Raw genomic sequence first — 24361 nt, 5'->3', positions numbered from 1 at the left:
TCTGCATGGGCAGTTAAAGAGCTGTAAAGACCTTTTATTCCAAAGAGCTCCTGTAGATACCGCCCTCTTTGACCAAAATGCCACAGGGCTGGCAAAGATTTCTAAGCAGATTAATGAGAGGCTTCTGAAAACGTTAATTCAAGACTGCTGTTTCTCAAATTTAACCTAGGTCTCTTGGAGAGAAGTTGGTGAGTCAAGAACATTGTAAGACTCACCCTTCTAACTGCTGTAATATTGTACCAACACTTTTTGCCAAACTGTGTTATTATTGTGTCGTGATGCTGTCTTAGAAGTCTGCGGATCCCTGTCATTTAAAAGCTAATCATAACATACTGTTAACATATGGGAATCCAGTCTATTCCTGTTCTCCGGGCTCATGTGCCCCAACTGACCACAGCATTTTCTTAGCACCAGGAGGGTTGTTCTTACAATGTTGCTACTTTTTGCATTTCCTTCTTTAGAACCCTCTAAGTAAAAACAATAGCAGGGGGAAGAAGGAGCCATGCAATTTACTCCAGCAAGTAAAAGCCAGGATCTGTTGAGTGTGTGTATTCCCTGCAATTCACCCATGTGTGTTTTCCCTTTCTGGAGAAGATGAGGAACAAAAATAACTTCACGCATCACCAATGTTTTCCACCAAGCCATTTCACATGGTCCCGTCCCCCTAATCACAAATGTGCCTCCACTCTGGCACACAAATCACCCACCACACACACACCCCCAAGATTAAAGAAAAGGAGACCTGCCTAAGGAAGCAAGTTGTGTGGATACTTTATACTCCCCATGAGATCTGCTGGGAGGGAAAAATAAAAAGTCAGCCTGTAGAAATTTACATAGTCTCAAAGTCTTTCCCCACAAAACGCTTATTAATTAGGTGGGGGAAAATCGTATTTTAAAATAAAGAAACTGGCAGACACCAGGTTTCATCAAGTGACCAAAGTCAAATCATCAGCAATGAAACATGTCAATGTCATGTGCCTCCCGATCTGACACACTGGGAAGGACACAGCACTTCTCTGGTGTTCTCGCCAAACCTGCAGCTAATCATGAAGAAACAGACAAATGCAACTTGAGAGATTCTACAAAATAAGTGGCCAGTACTCTGCAAAAAAATTCTAGATCATGAAAGAAAAGAAAAGGAAAGGAAAGAGGAAGGGGAAGGGGAAGGGGAAAGGGAAGGGGAAGGGGGAGGGGAGGGAAGGGGAGGGAAGGGGAAGGGGAGGGGAGGGGAAGGGAGGGGAGGGGAGGGAAGAAAATGAAAGTATGACAGAGTATACCAAGGGGATTTGGGAAATATGACAACTGATGTGATCCTGGCCCAGAAAAGAGACAACTGGCAATATCTGAATAAAATCTGTAGATTAGATTATAATATTGAATCAATGTTAATATCCAGATTTTACCAAAATGTTAACCATTGTACTCCCAGTTATATAACAGAACGTCCTTGGTTTTGGTAAATACACAGTGAAGTATTTAGAGTTAAAGGGGCATCATATCTGCAATTCGCAGCCAAATTTTCAAAAAGAAACTTATATACATAGCTATGTGTGCATGTGTATAGAGAGAAGAGAGAGAAAATGACCAAGTAAGTTTGATGAGATGTAAAATGTAAACGTTAACATTTGGGGAATCTGGGAAGTGAATATAGGAACTCCTCATAACGTTTTTGCAACTTCTCTGTAAATAACGTTTGTTGCTTTTTTTTTTTTAAATTAAAAAGGAAACTTAACCTAAGTGGGCCTGAGCTTTTCGAGGAGGGAGCTGGAGAAGGAGGAGGAATGTAGTAGACCCCCATCTCCTTTGCTCTTCCATCCCCAACACTGAGAAGCATTGTAACGTCTTGTGTTTCCCCGAAAGCTACTGTGGGAGGCTGCAGAGAGCTCCCTGAGGGCACCACCCTATCCGCAAATCCCCAGAGCCTAACACAGGGCCTGGCATATATTAGACGCTCAAGAAATGGCCAATGGAAGGAATGATCGGACTTTAAGAAATATCTGAAAGAAACTGCAGGCAATCCCCAATCTGCAAAGTTGGTAGAACGGTGGCCCTTCTGTATAAACAGCTGGGCGGCAATGAGGTGCAGGTGGCACCAGAATGAGGAGTGAGGAGCAAGGTGCAGTCCTATCCTAGGGTGTTCTTTATACGGAGGAGGAAGAGGAACTAAGCATGTACCCTGGAGCTGGCCTGAACTGGCTCTGTTCCTCTGGGCTGGGTGGGGAAGGACAAACATGCCAGGCACTACGTGTCCCAGCATCTGAGGTCTCCACTGGGTCCTGCATGAGCTATTTGATGCACTGAGATAAGAAGAATGGAAGACCAAGCTTCCGTTCTCAACCAAGAGAACGTTAAGGCTTGAAATAGCTCTGTATTCAATTCTGTTCTTACCTCCCAAACCATTTAGTACTCGGTTTTTCAAATTCACATGGACTATGCACGTGAGGTCTGAAATTAAAATCATTTAAATGACCAAAGTTCAAGAAAGCTTGGAAAAAGGTAACAGATGAAAAATGTGACTTTGCTTCGAAAACTTCGCTAATTCAAGAACATCCTAACAGATTGCTTTTCCAGTAACATTAAATTCTGAATAGAGATAAAGGGAAAATATATATATAATCCACAGGCTGCCGGAGTGTTAAGTATCAGGGGATGTTCCTATAATCCACAGAAAATTGGGCCCTACAACAAATGTGCTTTTTCTAACCACCAAGATACAATTTCACAGTCATGAACACTGTGTGATAATATTCCAGACAAAAATTAAACAAGGAGAACTGTGGCACATAACCGAGGACAGGACTCCAAATGGCCAATCTGATTTGCATATTAATTCAAATAGGGACCTTTTTGCTTTAATAAGGGATATCATTTTCGAGGAATCTCTAGGAGAGATTGCCATGCTCACTGGTAGAGACTTGTTGACCAATTTATTTGAAAATGAGCTCATATGATAAACCCAAACCATAATGAGGAAAAGACAACCCTTCCTGATCAGTAAATAACAAACAGTGAATCCACAGAGGAACCAGGGCAGGCTGGTACTGCTGCCCTCTCTCCCTCTTTACTCATCACATCTGGGAGGCCAAGCAGTTCTCTGTCAGAGTCAATCCCTTCCTCCAACGTAATAAGGACAGAGGGTTAACTCATCCTCAGAGTTTTAGTTGCCAGTTATTAGTCTGTTTGTCCCCAACACCCTCCAGCTTCCTATCTCCCATTTCAAAGCTGCCCTGCCTCACCAAAATGGATTGGGAGAATCTAGACATGACATACCTTCTGCTAGGTTCTCCTAGAAGTATGCTTTCTGTACAACCCAAAAGGATTGGGGTCAAGACAATGTGTAAGAAAGATCCCTGTTGAGCTTCCAAGAGGAGCACAGCCAGCTTCTGTTCCTTCTGTGCTCAGAATCCCTCCTGTCTCAGACATGGTCTAGTCCCTGGGCCACCAGTGGCATGGCTCTATTAACGCGCATTGAAACTGCAAGGATTCGTAGTGACCTGAGGCCTGACCTAAGGGTTCTGGAAGAGACCCCTCTACAGAGCTCAGATAGAACCTCAGATCTGTATGCAAATAGGCAGATGGTATGGTCTTCTTAAGACTTCAGTACTTCTGAATCCATCCCTATCTGTCCCCACATACACTCCTTCTCATTTCTCCATGACAACTCCTACTTCTGATACCCCTGGGCTGTTCTACAACTGGGATGATAAGGGCACTTCGATAAAAAATCAAGCCATTGCCTATTTTTGGTCTCAAGAGGAAGCAAAGATATTGGACCAAAGGATAGTATGACAGCTCTTGAAATTTAAGCTTTCATGCTGGTCACCAGTTCAGAGTGTGATGTTACCAATGAAAAATGCAGAAGCTCTGCCTCTTGGTCCCCACCCAACTGGTTCTTCTTACCTTTGGTTCCATTGAAATGAAACTGTGCGTTCCTCTGCTTGAGAGAACTGACCTTTTAATCGTCCTGCTGTGATAGAAGTGGTAGTAATCCTTCAGGGCCCCGATCTGCAAAGGCAGGAGGGAAAGAATATAAGAGAGTTAACGTATGAAAAGTCTTCTGTTTTCCTGGTTTTTCATTAAAATAAGAACACAAAAGCAAAAAAAAGGAAAAGGTCCATAAATTATGTAGTTGCTGGCCATGCTTAAATGTTACTTGAACCTTGGTGATCACTTTTCAAAAGAAGGACATGTGATATGAAATGGAGTGTCTTTGAGGCGGTGACCGTGGAACTAAAGATTATAATGGGGCAGCTTGGGCTCTCCATATCTCCCTTTTAATGTTTAATTTATATGCAGCATTTTAAGTAATTCTATATCAATCTATATCCAAATGTATGAAAGAGAATAAAAAAATCAAATAGCTATCTGGTTATAAAAACACATCGCATTTTGTTTGCTCTGAGAAATGTACAATGAAAGACCTTGTTAGATTATTTATATCATTAATTTGAAACAAGTCCTAAGCAATTGATCATCTGCAAAGAAAACACTACTTAGTTTGTTTCCTGACTTCAGTAGACAGTATAAATACATAGCTCTTATTCATGTGTTGCAAAACTAAAAGTGGAATGAATGGCAATTTCTAAAACAAAACAAAGATCACACGTCCTACCTATCAGCTAAGCTTCCTGTGTGAAAATAGTTCAATCGACTTTATCTTAACCATTTCTTTAATAAATTAGTTTTCTCATTTATGTACCCCTTTCTTTAGTTAAAAACAGGTCTGTTTAGGATAGCTGTAAAAATAAATCCCTGTCCATTCTAAGAAAACAAACTAACACAATTCCAACCATCATATTCTTTCAGCAGATTATAAAATGTGGATCACATAATGGAAATTAAACCATACAATGAGCTAAGGCAGGAGAGCTTGGTTCTAGTTTTGGTTGATGGTCATCAGAAGTGTCTTCTTAGCTAAATCGCATATACTTACTATGTCTCAGTTTCATTATCTATAAAATTGGACTTCAAGCCAGTTCATTTCTCAGATCACTACAGCTCTCAAATTCCATTCTTTACCACTGACACTTTACTCGCTTTGGGCAAATACATTTAGGGCTATTCCTCCAGAACACCATTGCTCTACCCTAAAAGAATGACCACCATCAGGATGTTTTCCAATTAGGACAATTCAAAAGTTAGGCCTTCTTAATTAATAAAAAAAAAAGAAAAAAAAGTCATTGCCCCAGCTTAATTTTTTCAGATAAAAGGTTTACTTTTTATTCCCATCTTTTCATCACATTCTCAATCATCGTCCCGCCCTTCCAATAAGGATGATCAACCAAATTTCTGTGCCATTTAAGAGTCATCTCCTCACTGGGACTTCATGCTCTAATTGAATGTTTCTTATCTTCATTAAATTTGAATGTCTGAAGTCTCCCATTTCTGATTCAAGTGGAACTGCCCAGATGTACACAGAAGAGATCCTCGACTCTGAAAACAAGTAGGAAATGAGGAAATCCTAGCTGAAACCTCTAATCTCAATGATTCTGGACTCTGAAGCAGTAGAAAACAATGAGGAAGAGGGCACAGGTGCCAGTCCCAGTCTCCAAGGGTGTTTCAAGGAGGGTTTTACAGGCCAACTTTAAAATTCCAGAGGAGTAGGGGTAGAATTCAGGAGGGGCTGCATAATCCTCTATCAGAAATCTTAAAATCCCAAGAAGCTTAGAGCTTTCACCTCATGTAGTTTCTGTCAAGAATGCTCCTTGAGTAAATACAGTAGTTTTTGTGGAAAGGAACAGAGAATCCCTGAGGAAGAACTTTTTATCAACGTGAAAAATGTCAGTACGTTTAAGATCATGTCCACTCAACTATTATGGAACCTCTTCGACTGTAGGAAATGACTGAATTCAACTCAACTATTAAACTCAAACTGTGGATGAAATACACCCTGAAGAAATATTCAGATCCTTTGTGGCTTCAACGGTACACACCAGAATGCTGGCCTAATGCAGTGTACATGGAGCTGGGAAGTGGAACCCTTGTCCTGACTTAACTTGCTCTGGGATTTTGGATACATCGCTTAACCTCTTTGGGCTTTGGTTTCCTCAACTGTGGAATAAGGACACAGGAGGTACAGTGGACAGAGAATGGGTGTCAGAGTCTAATGGGGGATAATAGTGTTTATGGGTTAGTGTGGTTATAAGGACTGAATGTAATAGCAGGTACCCTGCCTAGTCAAGTCACTGCCCATCACATAGTAAGTGGCAGAAGGTTATGAGTTTCCCTTCTAAATTTATATTTAAATCCTACCTTCCCCCTCACCTCTTATCCTCTAATTAATCCCTCACCTCTGTCTCTTGGCAGGATTCCTCTTAATCTGCCCTGGTATCACCTCCCTTATTTCACTTCCCTTATTTCACTGGCAAAAATCTAAAGGGTTGATGATACACTGTTGGCAAGGATGTAGGCACAAATGCAGCTCATACAGGATCAGTAAAGAGCGTACCATGGTACAGGTGTTTGGAGAGCCATGTGGCAATATCAATAAAATTATACACAGTACTTAACCTTTGACCTAGCCTTTCCACTTCTTAAAATTATTCTATAGGTATAGTCATTTACGTAAAAGGATGGATGTTAATTAGAGCAAATTTTGTAAAAGCAAAAGAATGCAAACACCTAGCTGCCATCAATAGGTGATTGGTTCTATGTGAACTGAAATGGATTGTCTCCAAGGTAGTGGATAAATAAAGAAATAAATAAATACAGGTGCAAAAGAAGCATATAATATGACCCAATTTTTGTAGGAGAAAAAAGGAAGACTCTAGATGACATGTGTGCTTATATGCACAGGATATTTCAGGAAGGAAACTTGACACACTGGAAAAGAGGGATTTTCTTTTCATTATTTATGTGGCTGCATTATTGTTTTAAATTAAACTAACCAAAAATGAAAAAAATAATACAAATGAACATGTGAAATAGCACACACACAAATCCCACCTACTTTTCCAGGGGCAAATACGCTCCCCCAATTCCATGGGACTGATACAAGGGCCACTTCTATTTGGGCCATTAAATCTCTTGAGCAGTACACTCTATTTATAATCTCCATCTTTCAGGGATTCTGTTTCCTCTATAGGGTTATGGAATGGTGTTCACTGATTGGCTGATGCCTCAATTACAGAATGCCTGCCACATGCCAAGCATCTTGCTGCTCTTCCGCATGGTATTATATTTAACTTCATCTCCCCAAGGGCTTTTGAAGACAAATATTATTACCTCCAATTTGATAAAGGAGGCTATTGAGGCTCTGGTAGTGCCCAAATGTACACAGCTGGTATTGTGAGGTGGTAAAATGTAAACCTTTGTTGAATGCCTAGCATCAGGGTGAATTTAGTTAAGTTTCATGGTGCATCCCGTCGATGGGCTCACAAGACACATTCCGACATCCTTCTAGTGAGCCTTCCTATACTGCAGAGCTAAATTCTATGCAGCCAGGGTTCTGAATGTGATTAAGGTTCTACCAATCAAAGGCAGACCGTGGCATCGTGAGGCATGCTCTTGGAGGCATTTACGCGTTTAGTGGTGGCTGTGGCTAAAGGTCTTAGTACCTGGTTGCTAGCTTTCTGGGCATTCATTTGCATATCCTGTTTTGTCAGTCAGTTGGTAAGAGATTTTAGAAGAACTACAGGGGCATCATAGGGTAGCTTCCTCCTTCCTCAGCTTCCTCACTGAGGCAGAAGCAGCAGCTCTGGTGGAGGCCCATTCTGTGGTGTGGCTTTGTGGGCCTTTTCTAAAAACTTGGCCCTCCTGATTGATACTCCAAGCTATTTAATAGTCAATACTGAATGCCTTCCAAAGCAGACCAAGCAGTGGATTCAGTAGTTGGCTCCCCTGAATATTCCAAACTGGACAGATGAGAATTTCTGAAAAAGTAGCTTTATATATATACAATATTGTACAACTTAGAGATCCTCAAAAGTATGTACCTCTTGAGTCATGGGCTACAGGCACCACTGAGCCACAGGCTACGGATGACCCACTGTGTCTGCTCTAACATCCTGTTAGATGGCTACACTGGCTTCTTGGCTTCTCACAGCCATTCACACCAATCTCCTCTCTCAAGTCTTTCTACACAGTAGCCAGGATAAGGTTATAAAATGTACATTTGACTGTCATAGTTCATACGCCTGCTTCAAATCCTTCAGTGGCTTCCCTTTGCTGTTAAAATAAATAGTAATATTTAATATTATTTAATAATATAATTTTAAAGTTAATAATAATTATATCAACATTTATTCTGTGCCAGGAACTAGTCTACATGCTTTATCTAACTCATTGAATAAAGCACTGTGGCCACCTCGATGAACCTGTCAGCTCTCTCAGGCTGCTTGTTTGCCTTGTTTTCCCTCCTGCCCTGTCCAGCTTACAGATTTCCCCAAATTCTGTACTCCTTTTTGAAAAGTTATTTACTACCAGCCTACAAATAAAATTTTTTTAATGGGCAAAAGTTTGAACAGACATTTCACAAAAGATATACAAATGGCCAATAAGCATGTAAAAAGATGCTCAAATGCAAATTAAAATCATAATAGCACTATACACATACCAAAATGGCTAAAATTTTAAAGGTAGACAATACCCATTTTTAATGAGATTATGGAGCATTGGAACTCTCATACATTGCTAGCGGGAGTAGAAAATGGTTCAACATCTGTGGAAAATCATTTGGTAATTTCTTATGAAACATACATCCTCCTCATGACCCAGCCATTTCATTTACATTATTTACCCAAGAGAAATGAAAACCTATTTCCAAAGAAAACTCATACACAAATGCTTATAGCAGCTTTCTTAATAATAGCCCCAAACTGGAAATAATGCAAATGTCTATCAACAAGTGAATGGATAAATCAATTGTGGTATATTTATAGAATGGAATGCCCAGCAATAAAAAGGAACAAAACTCTGATGCATGCAGCTTCATGGATGAAGGTCAAAACAGCATGCTGACACAAAGGGGATACACTGTATGATTCCATTGGTAAGAAGTTCTAGGACAGTTACTCTATCATGACAGCAAACAGATCAGTGATAATCTTGGGGAAAGCCTGGAGAAACTTTTGAGTTTGGGAAATGTTCTATATCATGACTGTGGTGGTAATTCCATCAGTGGTAAGTGCTCCAGCATGTTGGAACCAGCTCATTGCAGGCTTGCCAGATCCAATTGCATCTTTTCCCAACACCCTCTGCAGGGACATCACATTGATGACTTGACATCAACAATGATGGAAGTTTTTAACACATCAGGAAAAATTGGCAAAGGCTACAAATTAGGGCTTCTTTTTTCCCTGATCAGTCACTTGTTTAGTATTTATCAGCACAACCCAGGGTATGTACATTTGTCAACACTCATCCAATCTTACACAAAAATGGCTGCGATGGGGAGTATATAAATTATACCACAATAATGGTGAGTTCAAAAGTTATATCTCCTCTACTGATCTCTGGTTCTCTTTCCCATCTGTAGAATGATTCAGAGATTGGGAAATGCAAGAACCCAGTGACCTGGGGTTCTTCAGCTCAGATCTCCTCCCACCCTCTCAGGTGAGGTGGGGAGGAACCAAGTCACCAAGACAATTGTTCTTGCCGATCAATCTCCGACATCCAGGAGTTAAAGTTTGAAACTCCTGCTTGCTAAATTCCATTCAGACAGAAAGCTACAGAAGCACCGCCTGGATATACTGATTTCCCTTCATTAAAATTTGACTGTGATGCCTCATTTGTACTTCCCTGAGAATATTAAAACCATTGTAACTATTTGCCTTCTGTATTTCAGACTCTATAACATTCAAAGGAGAATCAAAGAGAAGGTGGCCATGATTGCTTTCCCCAAAGTCACCAAGAATACTCCAACTTTAGGGCCTTTGCGCCTGCTTTTCCTCTGCCCAGAATGCCCTTCTAGAAATCTCCATAACTCACATCCTCTCTGCTTTCAGGTGTTTGCTCAAATGCTCTCTTCTCAGGGAAGATTTCCACCGAATTGACCACCCAATTTTAAATTGCTGTCTCCAGCATACCCCACTGACCCTTCCCTGATTTATTTTTCCCCTTCACATTTATCACCACTTAACATATTATATATTCTCTTTATTTGTCCCATTTATTGCTGGTCTTTCCCTACTAGAATGTTAGCTCCATAGGTCAGGAATTTTTGTTTTATTCACTGCTGAATTAGACTTAGCTCCTATTAACAGTGCCAGGCATACCCAATAAATGTTAGAATGAATGAATGAATGAATGAATGGTCCCTGATCTTCAGGAAATCAAAGCAGCAGTGAGCATGTCTCTAAACTTTAGGGAAGGCTTCTTGCAAATCTCTTTATAACCCTTTCTGTGATACATTAACATATAACATACACTTTATACTTAATAAAGGTTGAATGAATGAATGACATTATTACATGTAAACATATCTGAAAATTAATAATTTACTACCAACAACCACCTAATCACCAAAGTCTGCCTTTGTATTTCCCTCTCTTATTTCATCATAGTCAATGACCTATTGGAATCACTGAACAAAAGTGATATTTATAACAAGGCTGTTGAATTTATTAAATATTAAATTAGAAGGCAACTAACTACAGAAATCTGTTGAATTGCTAATATTTATGAAGTACAAACTAAGTGCCCAGCATCATTGCACTGTGTCCTCACAACCATATGAAGTAGGTATCACGATTTCCATTTTATTTTTTTTTTTTTTTTTTTTTTTTTTTGTTTTTTGTTTTTTTTTTTAACTTTTGGGTTTATTTATTTATTTTTTATTTATGGCTGTGTTGGGTCTTCGTTTCTGTGCGAGGGCTTTCTCTAGCTGTGGTAAGCGGGGGCCACTCTTCATCACGGTGCGCGGGCCTCTCACTATCGCGGCCTCTCCCGTTGCGGAGCACAGGCTCCAGACGCGCAGGCTCAGTAGTTGTGGCTCACGGGCCTAGTTGCTCCGCGGCATGTGGGATCTTCCCAGACCAGGGCGTGAACCCGTGTCCCCTGCATTGGCAGGCAGATTCCCAACCACTGCGCCACCAGGGAAGCCCACGATTTCCATTTTATATGCACGTAAGCAGAAGCTCACAAAGTTTAAGAACTTGCCTAGGGCCACACAGCAAAGGGCCAAGCTCAGGTTGATTCTGGGCAGCCTAACTCCAGAGCATATGTTCTCAACTACTCCAAAAGATGTTTAAAATAAAAGGTTTCTAAGGATGAATTTAAAACAATTACCCAGAAGACTGTGCTCCTAAGAGTTGTACACAGAGGGGATGTTTCCTAGGGATATTTCTATCTTCTTTGAGCAGATCCAAAAGAGAAAGTGTTGACAAGCATCTTTGAGAGTGAGAAAGAGCCCATTCTTGTCCTCTGTGGGGGGCAAGGAACTTGGTCTCTGTTTCCTGTTCTACCACTGACCCCAAGGAACTTACATTAGTGTCTTCTTTAGGTGAGAAATTATCTTTAAGGTACACCTTCACCTTGAAGTTCAAGGGGCATTCTAAGCTTAACAAGTACAATACCTGGCACCAAGCATCCTGGATGTTACTCCATGAAACACCACAAATGACATGAAAAATGTCTTCCTTAGACTTTAGTTTCAAGTCAATCACTCAGCTCTTCAGAGAATGACATTAGAATACATGAATTCAGAGCAAAAGAACTACATTTTTTTTTTCATCAGGATGCTCAAGGAAAGATGTATAATCTCTATGATTTTAGAGCAACTTTCTCAGATATGCAGGAATGTGACCGCTGAATAATGGCCCCCTAAAAATGTTCATATCCTGATCCTCGGAACCTGTAACTATGCCACCCTATATGGCAAAACGGACTTTGCAGCTGTGATTAAATTAAGGGTTTTGACATGGAGAGATTATCCTGGATTATCTGGGTGGGCCCAATGAGATCACAAGAGTCCTTATAAGAGCAAAGTCAGAGAGATGTGATGGCAGAAGCACAGAGAGAGACGGAAACAGAGATCAGAGATGGGGAGAAGGAGAGGGAGAAAGAAAAAGAAGGAAAAGAGAGAGACAGAGATTTGAAGATGCTATGTTGCTGGCTCTGAAGATGGAGGAAGGGGTCACAAGCCAAGGAATTCTGGTGGCTTCTGGAAGCTGGAAAAGGCAAGGAGATGAGGCTCCTCTAGGATTTCTGGAAGGAACGCAACTCTGATGACACCTTCATTTTAGGTTAGGACTTCTGGCCCCAGAACTGAAAGATAATAATTTTGTGTTGTTTTAAACCATTAAGTTTGTGATCATTTGTTACATACGGCAGCAAGAGGAAACTAATACTAGGTAGAACTGGTATGTCAGTAGACATCCATGAGAAGCAAAGGAAACGAAACTAGACTATTTGTATTTGGAGCCTGTTTATTCTTCATAATTTTCAGGACTCTCTGGGTATTCAGTTATCAATTTCTAAGTAGCTATACCAGTATAATAATAGTGATTAGTATCAACCCAGTACTCTGCTCAGCACTTTGTTAGCATTCTCTTGCTTAATCCTCAAAACAAACCGAAAAGCAAGATAAAGCAACTGGCCCAGCAAAAGAGAACCAGTAAGCGGCTTGTTTATTCAAAGCCAATGTATAATTAATACTACTAATAACAATAGGTACCACTTACTGATGCTTTCCTACATTATCTCCAATCTCTCCAACAACCCTGCAAAGGAAGGAGAATTATTCTAATTTTATGGAGAAGGAAACAGTCCAAACCTGGGAGAGGCTAAGTAACATGCCCAAGTGAGGAAATGTCTGAGTCTGATTTCCAAAATCTAAGCTTTTTCTAGTCATAGCACTTTGTTTTTTATTTAAAATTTATTCAAGGGGTTTTCTATCACCACATTTAATTCAGTATGCACACTCAAATATCCCCACCCCATCCCACTCCTTTGCCCTCACCAAGATGAGGCCTCATTATTTTATTCTAAAGCTACCTGATCAGCAGAGTATAGCAGAATCTAGGTCCCAATAGTTCATCTTAAAAGCAGGTGATCAAAAACATCCTGACTACAAATCCCAAGCAAGCAAGAAACGGATACAGCAATTTCACCAAGAAAATGTAAGACAGAAAAAAACAGAGTGAGCACCAGATTTTCCCAAGTTCAAGTGAGAAACCTACGATCTACCCCGCTATTCACACAGGACAGGAAGTTTCCCTTGAAGCAAATCAGAGAATATCAGAGTTGGAAAAGACCTTAACAGGATTTTGATCTGCCTTTCCTCACTGAATGCAGGAATCCATTCTTCAACCTTTAAACGTAGAGCACTGCATTTTCTGGGACAGTCCATTTGTTAGGAAGTTCTCCCAGATAATTAGTCTAAATCCACTCCTCCTTCCTGGTTCTAGCTTGTGAGGCCAACCCAATAGGGTCATCCCTCTTCTGCATGCCAGACAGCCAACACGTCCCTACTGGGTCTTCCCTGTTCTTGGCTGAACATCCAAGTTTTTCCATTTTTTTCTCATGTGACAAGCCTTCGCAAGGTTGCTTCCCCTAGACGTGCCAACATCCATAATGCCTTCCCAGAAAACTTGGAACCCAGAACATAACACAGCTCAACTCTAGGTATGGTGGAGCCAGGATAGAGTCATGATCCCATGACCTCCCTGGGCAATGTATTTCTATTAGAAGTAGCTTAGAATTGAAATATTTTTAGCTGAATGAACTTGGCCAACTGAAAAATCCTCAGATGCCCTTTTTAATTTGGTTCTCCTCCAGTCTATAGTTTAATTTCTTAAATGTAAATGATAGAAATTTACATTTCTGTTGAATATTGAATGTCATTTTCTATCTCCTACTCTATACATTTACAGCCTGCCAAGACATTCATTTATTTACTGAGAGCATACTCTATGTCAAGCACTGATCCAAAGACACTGGAGACAGAGTGAACAAGACAAAGACCCTGCTAAGATGCAGATAACATTCTGACTTGACTCTGACAACCCCACTGTGTCAACTGCAAGTATGAAATTTACATTTTCCCTATTGAATCAGAATATTTCTCCCAAGAGAACTGAAATAATTTTTCGTATTAGTCTATTATAGATAAGGATGGGGTTTAACATTCAATGTATAACATGTTTGGAACAGTTATTTAAGAATGAACTGTAAATGGCATTAGGCTTTTATTTTCTTTGATCCATTTGCATCCAAAATGAATAATTTTATCCTTAATGTAATATAATCCGTGTACTATATTCCTCAGATAAAAACATTTATTACTGCTATTTATAGTCAGTTATTCTTTCCAAGAGCTTTTAAAAACTCATCTGTAAGTAATTTCTGGAGAAACTGAAAGAAATTATTGTTTAATATTTAAACTATTCCACCTGCTTATAAGACACACATCTCACACACACACACACACACACACACACGAAGTAAGAGTCTAAGAAAGGCTGAGCAAGAAAGAGCACACACAGCCTATATTTAGATCTGTATTATTCTTTTCATTATTGATCACTTTTGCAACCTGAAAGCATTTCCATGTACTATATGAAAACAAACACAAAATAGTACCTATTTTGATAGGTGGCAACATTTCTAGAATTACCCTAGGAACAGTAAATTTTCTCTTTAGATTCAATGATTCTCAACCCTTGCTAAACATTAGAATAATATGGAGGCTAAAAAAAAAATACTAAGTGTTCGTTTCCCCCCATGTCCACCCCAGAGATTCTGACATAATGATCTGAGTTAAAAGCCAGGGCATGAGTATTTTCTTTTAAAAAGCATTCTAAGTGATTCTACAGGTCAACAACCACTATTCTAATCCATCCATCTCATTCTGCAGAAATAGAACAATTTACTCTGAATTCTGCAATCTCCATTCAATTATTCCTATCTAATTAATTAAAGTATGTTTAAATGAGAAAATATCTAATTAATTTCATTTTAGCACTCATGTAACTGGTATGTTTTGTTCTTTTATTCATCCCCTTAATTATTTCAAAAGCCATCTCTCCCCCAAAAAAAGTTTTTAGAAAAATGTATTTAGTATAACCAGATTAGTAATTTCCAATATTTTATCATACTGGTAAACAGAGGCTATTCTGAGCTCTACAGAATTTTAAATGACACGTTTTATTCTTAAAAAGGAAGATTCCGAGAGTAGAAGGTGTGAGCATTAAGAACATGTGATAGCTACCAAATGTAAAATAGATAGCTAGTGGGAAGCAGCCGCATAGCCCAGGGAGATCAGATCGGTGCTTTGTGACCACCTAGAGGGGTGGGATAGGGAGGGTGGGAGGGAGACGCAAGAGGGAGGGGATATGGGGATGTATGTATATGTATAGCTGATTCACTTTGTTATAAAGCAGAAACTAACACGCCATTGTAAAGCAATTATACTCCAATAAGGACGTTAAAAAAAAAAAAAGAACATGTGATAGAAACTATGTGTGCTCAAGACAGTTGATGGCCTTGTCACTCTCAGTTAAAAAACTTATTAGATGCAGAAGCTCCGTGTCTTTTCTAATGGCTGTTCAGAGATGCCTTGTTCCTTTGTCCCTATCTTGGTCCTTCCTGGGGACTGGCAGGGTTAACACTTGCAGGGTGGTGAACTTACAAACAGGGCCCAGAGCAGGGGATAAGCAACAGCACCTGTAGCCAATGGCAGATGACAGGTGGGTGAGGTATCCAGCCAGGTGAGAATTTCTCCATCTAGGCAGATGTGAGGTTGGGTCCTACTTTTATAGCTCCTGAGGCGCTGCCACTGTAGGCAGCTATTGGTCATTTGTAGTAAAGATATTACAGATACACAACTATTAGAATAGATCAAATTTTAAAAAACCAAAAAAACAGCAACACCAACTGATGGTGAGGATGTAGGTAAATGGAAGGTCATACAGTGTTGTTGGGAATACCTGGAAAACAGTTTGGCAGTTTCTTACAAAATTAAACATTCATTTACTATATGACCCAGAAGTCCCACTCCTAAATCTTTTCTCCAAGAAAAATAAGAACTTGTGTTCATACAAAAACTTGCACATGAATGTTTATAGTGGCTTTAGTCATAATCACCAAAAACTGGAAACAACCCACTGGCCTACAACTGGTGAATGAATAAACAACCCGGTGAATCCATACAATGGAATACCACTCATCAATTAAAAGGAACACATTATTGATTGATTAATTAGGGATGAATCTCAAATGCATTGTAACAAGGGAAAGAAACCAGGTTCAAAATGTTATATATAAATGCATATTCCACTAATATGACATTCTGGAAGAGGCAAGTAGACCAGAAAATACATTAGGAGTTGCCAAGAATTGGGGGTGAAGCAAGAGGCTGATTACAAAGGAGCACCAGGGAGTTCTTCTGAGGTGACAGAATTGCTCTGTATCTTTATTATGGAGGTGTTTACATGACTATATGCATTCATCAAAACCTACAGAAATATACAGGGAATGTTACTGTATGCAAATAATACCTCAAATAAACCTGATCCCAAAAAAATGTCCATAGGGGAAAGCCCGGTCATCAAAGTGAGTTAGTTGGAAAGGTGATGCAAATGGAAAAGCAAAAAGTTTAAAAAGCTGTTTGGATTAAAATATATTATCAAATTGGCTTTATTTGATTAAGGAGCTTCCCTAAATCCACAGCAACCACTTCAACATTTGGAATTACACAGTGCAAACAGCAACCCTGAGAACCATTCACAATATGTAAAGCTTTCCTTTTATCAAAGGAATGAAGTCTTGCAACATTTTTTAGTACAGACCTGCTTTCCAGGAACGTGACCACCTTAGTCACAACAAACTATGACTGATTATGCTAAATGATGGAGTCATTTGAAGCTACTGTAAACTCTGAAAATATGGCTGGTAATTTTGAAACAAAGATGAGAAAGCATAAATGGCTCAGTTTCCTAAGTGCTGTTAACTCTACACCTAATATAACTGCCTTGAAAGTAAGTAAAAATCTATATAAGTCGGTAGTTCTTGAAGCGTGGCACCAGGATTACGGGCATCAGACCAGCAGTACTGGCACCATCTCATCAGGAGCTTAGCAGATGCACATTCATGTGCTCCACCCCAACGTGAATCAGAATCCAGTCATTTCCCTGCTCAGCAAACTCTAAGTTCAACAGATGAGGAAGTGGCCATCATGAATGGCTGATGAAAAAAAACATCCAAAAAAGGACGCAAGCACATTGCCGTCCATCTCCACCCATGCGGTCAAGATGAAGTACAAACCTACCCCGCCATATGCCCATACAATCTACATAGTAAGAAAGGGTTTTTTTTTTTTTTTTTTTTTTTTTTTTCTTCTTTTTTTTTTTTTTTTTTATTCACACACACACACACTGTATTTTATTTTTACAAGACATAAATAGACTGACACCAAGCATTGTACATGGATGACCACAACAAAAGCAACAATGATTGCAAAGGGTTTTAATTACAGGCTTTACCCTTTTAAAACGCTCTGAGCCCAATCTGTATTTAAAGTGAAATTGGACTTCAAGTAGAATTTTATGCAAACTCAATTCTAGGAGATAATTAAAAACATTAATAATGTTCACAGTACTAAGAGAGGTGTAGTTATCTGTGACAGATCAGTTCATTCCATAACCAAGTGAGTAAAGTTTCAGAACTAAAGTTTCACAGGTGATGTACATACTAATAATTGCAACTATTAAAAATCAAAAGTCGTCTCCCAATAACCATTGGGTCCTGCCATATTCTACTTTATGTGGACTGTATCTTCTTAGCTTTTTCTTTCCATGTAAAGGATGAATAATGATTTCTAAATTTTCAATAAATACCTCAAGCCGTAAAGATCAGAACATGTTTTTCTTCCTCTTTTCAAGTAAAATGTTTTGATATTTCAACAGATGCCTTAGTAGAAAAATGTTATTTTCATCCATCTGAATGAGAGTTCATCAAGCACAGGGAAGATGAATAAAGTAGTCCCAAATATCATCATAATTATACCAGCAGATATGCTCAATTTATAAAACAAGGCTTTATTTGCATTAAATTATCAATGTCTCCTCTTGGAGTCCTGCTTTATTGATACTATCTGTCCATGATATCCAAGGGCTATACATTCGTAATTCTGCACAAATGGACTATCTAATCTTTCAATCATCTAGGGGCAGATATTTAATCTGATGCCAGTTCCCAGCTGACATTCAGTTCTTCTGTGGATGAATACTCACAGGCAACAACATCTGAACATCAGTTTAAGCAAAACACCACCAAGGTAGATCTGTTGCCCCTCACCTCCATGCATACACTTGGCCCAAAACACGTGTAAAACTAATGCCAGTGTTTTGGATGATCTGCATGTTTTAGCACCATTGCCCACTTTAAGAATTTTACAATTTTGTAAACAGGATCAATAACTCATCAGGCCACATGTTTTTGTCTTGTTTTATCCTAGGTAACAGCAATATTTCCACCTTTAAAGTGCTTTCCCTTACACTGTTTTTTATGAGTAATTAAGATAATGGTATACCCCTTTATAAAACTGGCCATTTACTTCCTGTTATTTTTATAATAAAATAAAATATGGGGGCTTCCCTGGTGGCGCAGTGGTTGAGAATCTGCCTGCCAATGCAGGGGATGCGGGTTCGCACCCTGGTCTGGGAGGATCCCGCGTGCCGCGGAGCAACTGGGCCCGTGAGCCACAACTACTGAGCCTGCGCATCTGGAGCCTGTGCTCCGCAACAAGAGAGGCCGCGATAGTGAGAGGCCCGCGCACCGCGATGAAGAGTGGCCCCGCTTGCCGCAACTAGAGAAAGCCCTCGCACAGAAACGAAGACCCAACACAGCCATAAATAAATAAATTAATTTAAAAAATAAAAATAAAAAAAATAAAAAATAAAAAAATAAAGTATGGTTAATTTGGCCCAAGAAGGGCTACCAGATCTGGCTCCTATTTACCTTTCTATTGTCATCTTCTAACACCTCTCCCCTTCACTCAATCCAACCCCACTGGCCTCCTTTCTAGCCTCAGGACCTTTTCACTTGCTGTTCCATTTGTCTTGGCATTCCTTTTTTTCCAATCTCCCATTGCCTAATTCCTTCTCCTCTTTTAGATCTTAACTCAAATATCACTTCCTCAGAAAAAAAGCTTCTCTGACCTTCTCCAGTTCCTCTCCATCTGATCAAGCTGTTTATTTTCTAAGTTTTAAAATATTGGTATATTGGCTGCACCCACCACAGTGCCTGGCACAGAGTGGCTACCCAATAAGCATTTATAGAATGAATAAATGAATGAATGAATACTGTGAAATAAGTGAAGAATTATTACCCTAATTTTCCAAATAATAAAACTGAAGCCCAGCTAAATTCAGCAATTTACCCAACTTCATACTATGAGCTAGTAATAGAAACAAGATTTTTCTGACACTAAGCTCAGTGCTAGTTTCACTATTTGATACAAATCCTAAATAGACTTTTAAAAAAATCATAATTTGTGCTTAGAGTCATATTTTCAACTCTTATTAAAGTTTCAACTCCAACATGATTAACTGTAGGATTAATACCTTTATCTCAGCAATTCCTGAGCTTGTCTGAAGTTTAAAATTTTTTTTTCTTAACATAAAAAGTCCATTGACCTTTATCTCAGCAGCTTGCCTGATCTTAAATATATGTCAAATAACCCAAAAAAGAGAGTTTAAATAACCATTATGCCTACCAAGTAAATGTCTGTATCCATAAAATAGAAAGTTAGAAGTGATGTTTAAGAAAATGTACTCAGGAGGTAGACTGAGTTATAAGTATTTCTCTTCTATCATTCCTAAGTACTTACTGTTGACATAAAAGATAAACCAAATACAGTGTTTTACCAAAAGAATCATTGCAATGTTTACAGTATTTTGCAGTAACTGAAGACATATACTTATCTGGACAAATACCTCATATCTGGATAAATGAAGAAAAAGTAAGTGAATTTAATATATATTAATCTTCTATCTGAGGTGTCCACAGGACTAAAAATTAATCCATGAATTATTTTGATACTCCAAACACTGGATATTGCCTGACTGCTACATTTGTATCACTCAAATAGAGGCAGGCAATTTAGTAGAAAAAAAGGCTTCACAAGTTTTCCTCCCTCTTAGCTCAAATATGGTGACATTCTGTAGCTAAATTGTGAAATAGGTTTAAAGCCCCAATAAACTAAAGTGATAAAGACCCAGGGCGGAGAATGGTTTGGGCAGTTACAAGCATTTACTCCCATTTCAAATGTATCATATTAATTTGAATTCTTACAGTGACTGCAGTAGATATTCTGAAATGTCTCTATACTGTTACTTTAGTTACTGCCTAACTTCCTATGCCTCATCACACAGTTTAATAAACCCACCAAGGAAAGCTGAGTTTAGGTTACAGTCATGGATAAAGGCACCCCCATTATAATATGGTCATATTCCTATTTGCAAAAGTGACCACTACACCCACCTTTCCCAAAACAAGCCTTGTGACCTTCCCCAGGAAACAGCTCTCTGGTTCAAGAGACCAACCAAGGTATTCATGCTTTAGTCGTTAGATCAATCATTTACCTCGTTACTAAACAGCCACCACAATAAAAATGACCTTTTGATGTACCAAAACCAGGAAAAAACATCTAACATTTCATTTCAAGGTAGTTTAATGAAAAGGGTATAAAAATGAGATTTTCACAGAAGTAGGGAAAATAATATTGCCTCCAAAATCGAGATTTTTTTCGTACACCACATACCTAAATATGCAAACACCTTTGATAAATTTTCCCCACTCATATATCTCCTAAAGAGACACAGGCCCTGATAAATACAAAAATTATTAGCAATACTTACTAAAGATATATATGTTCTTCCTATAAAGGATCAAGATGACTAGAAAAGCTTCTCTATATTATTAGTAAGACAATTCTCAGGAGTCACCTTTAAAATCAGAGCTTGAAGGTACTAGAACTCAGGTCTGCTAAATGCCCGTTCATTGCTCTAGCCATACCTCTTCTTTTGAGGCCTCAGATTCTTCATCTTTATAATGAGGGGCTAGGTGGTACAATTGCTAGCAAACCTGAAACCCAACAGGTCTCACTACCTAACGGGGCCATTTACATTTTAGAAGACAATATTATAGGACTCCTCCAAAGCCATAGATTGTTGGAAGTGGCATTTGTCTTTCAAAACAAACAAATTACCATTAATTAAAACACACACATACACACCCTCTCTTTCCAACAATAAGGAATAACCAAATCTGATGTGATAACGTACAAGGCAGTGCCTTAATGGAATGCTGGATCCAGCAAGATTTAAGCAATAAATTTTATGGAACTTGATCATACTCTCCCATCACAAAGCCCTTTATGATAACACTCGAGTAAATCCATCTGGTTGAGTTAATAATTAGTTTAAATCTGTTACAAGTTAATGATGCATAGACAAGTCATTCCAGGTACATGATGATACAGCGAATTTGTGATACAAGTTACAGATAATATTTTGCACTGCCTTTCATTTTTCTTTATTTCCTACTCTGATTAGAAAACAAAACGGCATTAAAGAACAAATAAGACCTTCAAATAAGACCTATATACATACAGACTGGATTAAAAGGGAAAAAAAAGCAATTTCCTAAGGAGTTACATAGGGTTTCAGAAAGACCTCTCAAAGGTTGAGAAAGACCCCAGCCCATTTCTATATTTTGAGCTGCCTGGTGGATTGTAAAATAAAGAAATGCTTAAGTATGTAGCATATTTATTTAAATGTTTATGTGTAATACAAAAATATAACTATGCTGTCCACCAGAGTTTCAGAATGCACAATGTATATTCATTCCTAGTGTACTTACTATAACTAGTGAAATGTAGTAATGAGAAATGAGATGAAAGTAAACAGACATTGTATTTCAATATGGCCGGGGTACGAAACTACATCTATAAGCAAATTGGAAGATATTTCAACATGAAACCTGGAGCCAAATGATCTTCAGCCCATGCTTCCGGTATTCCATCCCCTGAGTAAGATCTTGGAGCTCATTTAAAGATTTATTATGTGGCCAGGGCCTTTAAATAGAAATTACATAAAAAAGCACAAATCTGTGACATTCAACATCAACAAATACTTATATATGTGTAGCTATCCAAAGACCAGCCCCCAGTCCAAAAGAAAATAGACTGTAATTTAGCAAAATCTGTGTACTGAGGCTGGAATCATCAAAGCGCAATAGAGTTGAAAATGAGCTAATGATTCCTGTGTTTTGATGTTAATGAAAAGAGAGAAGGCTGAGACCAGAGTGGAGGGAGAGCGGCTTCCTTGGGGAGAGAGAGGCTCTGAGTTCTGGGGAAACAGCCAGCCTATCAGGTGTTGAGGAAGAACTGAGCACAGTGGATGCTGTCAACTCTGGCTGCATATTTAAGACAACGGATGCGCAGACCCCACACAAGGTCAATTAATCAGAATCACTGAAGATACCTTTAAAGGCTCCCGGGTGACTGGAATGTGAGCCAGGGATTGACGGCCACTGAGTCAGGGTCACTGAGGCTGGGGGATAGAAAAGGCTGAGTAAGCACAGCTCCAGTAATCAGGACCTGAGTGACTGCAATAAAACAGAGCCAGTTCCTCCTAGAACGAATCTGGTATGGGAGCGGGGTCGGGTAGGGGGTGTCCAGAGATAGGTCTCTCTCATGTTCACCAACAGAGGAGAAGAAAATGGCCCTGTAGAGGAAAGGACATTCAGATGATTAAAGCCACAGCAGGCTAAATTGAGACGATGTTCCTCTCCACCTGAGACTGCACAACATTTCCACCCGGTGCACTTTATGGATGTTAACATTCTAAACAATTAACGTCTCTTATCACATAGTAGGGAACAGGTCACATCTCTGCTCAAAACTGTCTAATGGCCTTCCTCTTCCCTCAGAGAAAATCCAGTCCTTACTATGCACAGGCTACACAGACTTGCACTAAAGTGTGGTCCCAGGGCCAGCAGCAATAATAGTATCGCCCGAGAGCTTGTCAAAACTACAGAACCTCAGGCCCCATCGATCAACTAAATCAGCATCTACATTTAAACAGGATCCCCAAGTGACTTTATGCACATTAAAATGTGAGAAGCTATAAAACAGATACACAACAAGGTCCTACTGTATACACTCCGTGTATAGCACGGAGGATTATATTCAACACCTTGTAATAACTGATAATGGAAAAGAATCCGAAAAAGAATACACATATGTATAACTGAATCACTTTGCTGTACACCTGAAACATTGTAAATCAAGTATACTTCAATTAAAAAAACTGTGACAAGCACTGACCTACTGAGTCTCCCCCACCTCTCCCACCCACCCCTATTACCTCTCTGCTACCTGACTTGCTCGCTCAGCATCTTCTTACCAATCCTTCAATCTATCAGGCTCTCTCCTGTTCAGGGCCTTTACACTGGCTTCTTCCTCTACTAGAATGTGCCTCCTCCAGATATCTGGAAGGCTCATTTCTTTACCTCACCTTCTTCAGATCTTTTCTCATGTCGCCTCCTCCATGAAAACTTCCCTCACCATCCTGTTTACAACTGAAAAAAATTTTCCAGACATCCCCCCTTCCCTGCTTCCTGTGCACAGGACTTACCACCAGTGGACATACTTTTTTGTTTTCTATTCAATTGTTTATTAACAGTCTCCCTGTGATAGACTGCAAAATATGGCCAAAATTCTTGGCATCTCCTTCTGTGGAGGAAGAGATGTCTCTGCTTCTTGAAGCTGGGCTTGGTAATGTGACTTGCTTTGACTTATGGGATGTTAGGATATGGGACACGAGCAAAAATTTGAAAAGAGCTTGCACGTGAGAATTTCTCTCTCTGGTTGCTGGGATGCCTTCTTGTCGCTAAGGGAAGAAGCACAAACCAGGCTGCTGGAGGATGGGAGACCCATGACCAGTTACCCCCATAATCTAAGCCAGCAGCCAGCAGAAACCACAAGAACATGAGTGAAGCCATCCCAGACCAGCCAGGCCCTAGGTGACCCACCAGTTGCCTGAAGAACCTAACATTCAACTCACAGCCTCACAGCAATAACGATTGTCATTTTAAGCCACTGGGTTTCGGGTGTTATGTTTTGAAGCAAGCTGGGGCCCTTGTAAGTTCCAAGAAGGTAGAGATTTTTGTGCCCCACTGCATCTCCAGCGTTTAGTAGTGTACTTAGCATAGGGGAGATAGTCTAAAACATTTGCAGTGAATGTTGAAGGACAGAATGATGATAGCAAAGGAAAAAAAACACAAAAAAACCCACAAGTGAAAGAAATAAAGGCCAGAAATGGCCTCCATCACTGAGAGACTAAAAGGTAGGAGCAGGACCTCCTAGGTTCATTGGAACCTTGTCTCTTCAGATTCAGGGTGAACTAAAGAAGATTTC

The 24361-nt window shown here is 39.4% G+C and overlaps 1 protein-coding gene across 10 annotated transcripts in view; it reads right to left on the bottom strand.

The window, feature by feature from the left end:
* Positions 1 to 24361, bottom strand: part of PCSK5 (proprotein convertase subtilisin/kexin type 5) — a 489089-nt gene that overhangs the window by 447199 nt on the left and 17529 nt on the right. For 9 of the 10 annotated variants that reach the window (XM_036855671.1, XM_036855664.1, XM_036855665.1 and 6 more), the window contains exon 2: positions 3901 to 4005. In XM_036855671.1, coding sequence (XP_036711566.1) covers positions 3901 to 4005 — 105 coding nt within the window. Of the gene's footprint in view, positions 1 to 3900; positions 4009 to 24361 lie in introns of those variants that run through there. The other variant, XM_036855669.1, reaches the window with a different exon arrangement.

This window comes from Balaenoptera musculus, chromosome 6 (assembly GCF_009873245.2).
Source record: "Balaenoptera musculus isolate JJ_BM4_2016_0621 chromosome 6, mBalMus1.pri.v3, whole genome shotgun sequence".
NCBI classification, from domain to species: Eukaryota; Metazoa; Chordata; class Mammalia; order Artiodactyla; family Balaenopteridae; genus Balaenoptera; species Balaenoptera musculus.
The sequence above is the reverse complement of the archived record's forward strand: the minus strand, read 5'-3'. Positions and strand labels throughout refer to the sequence as shown.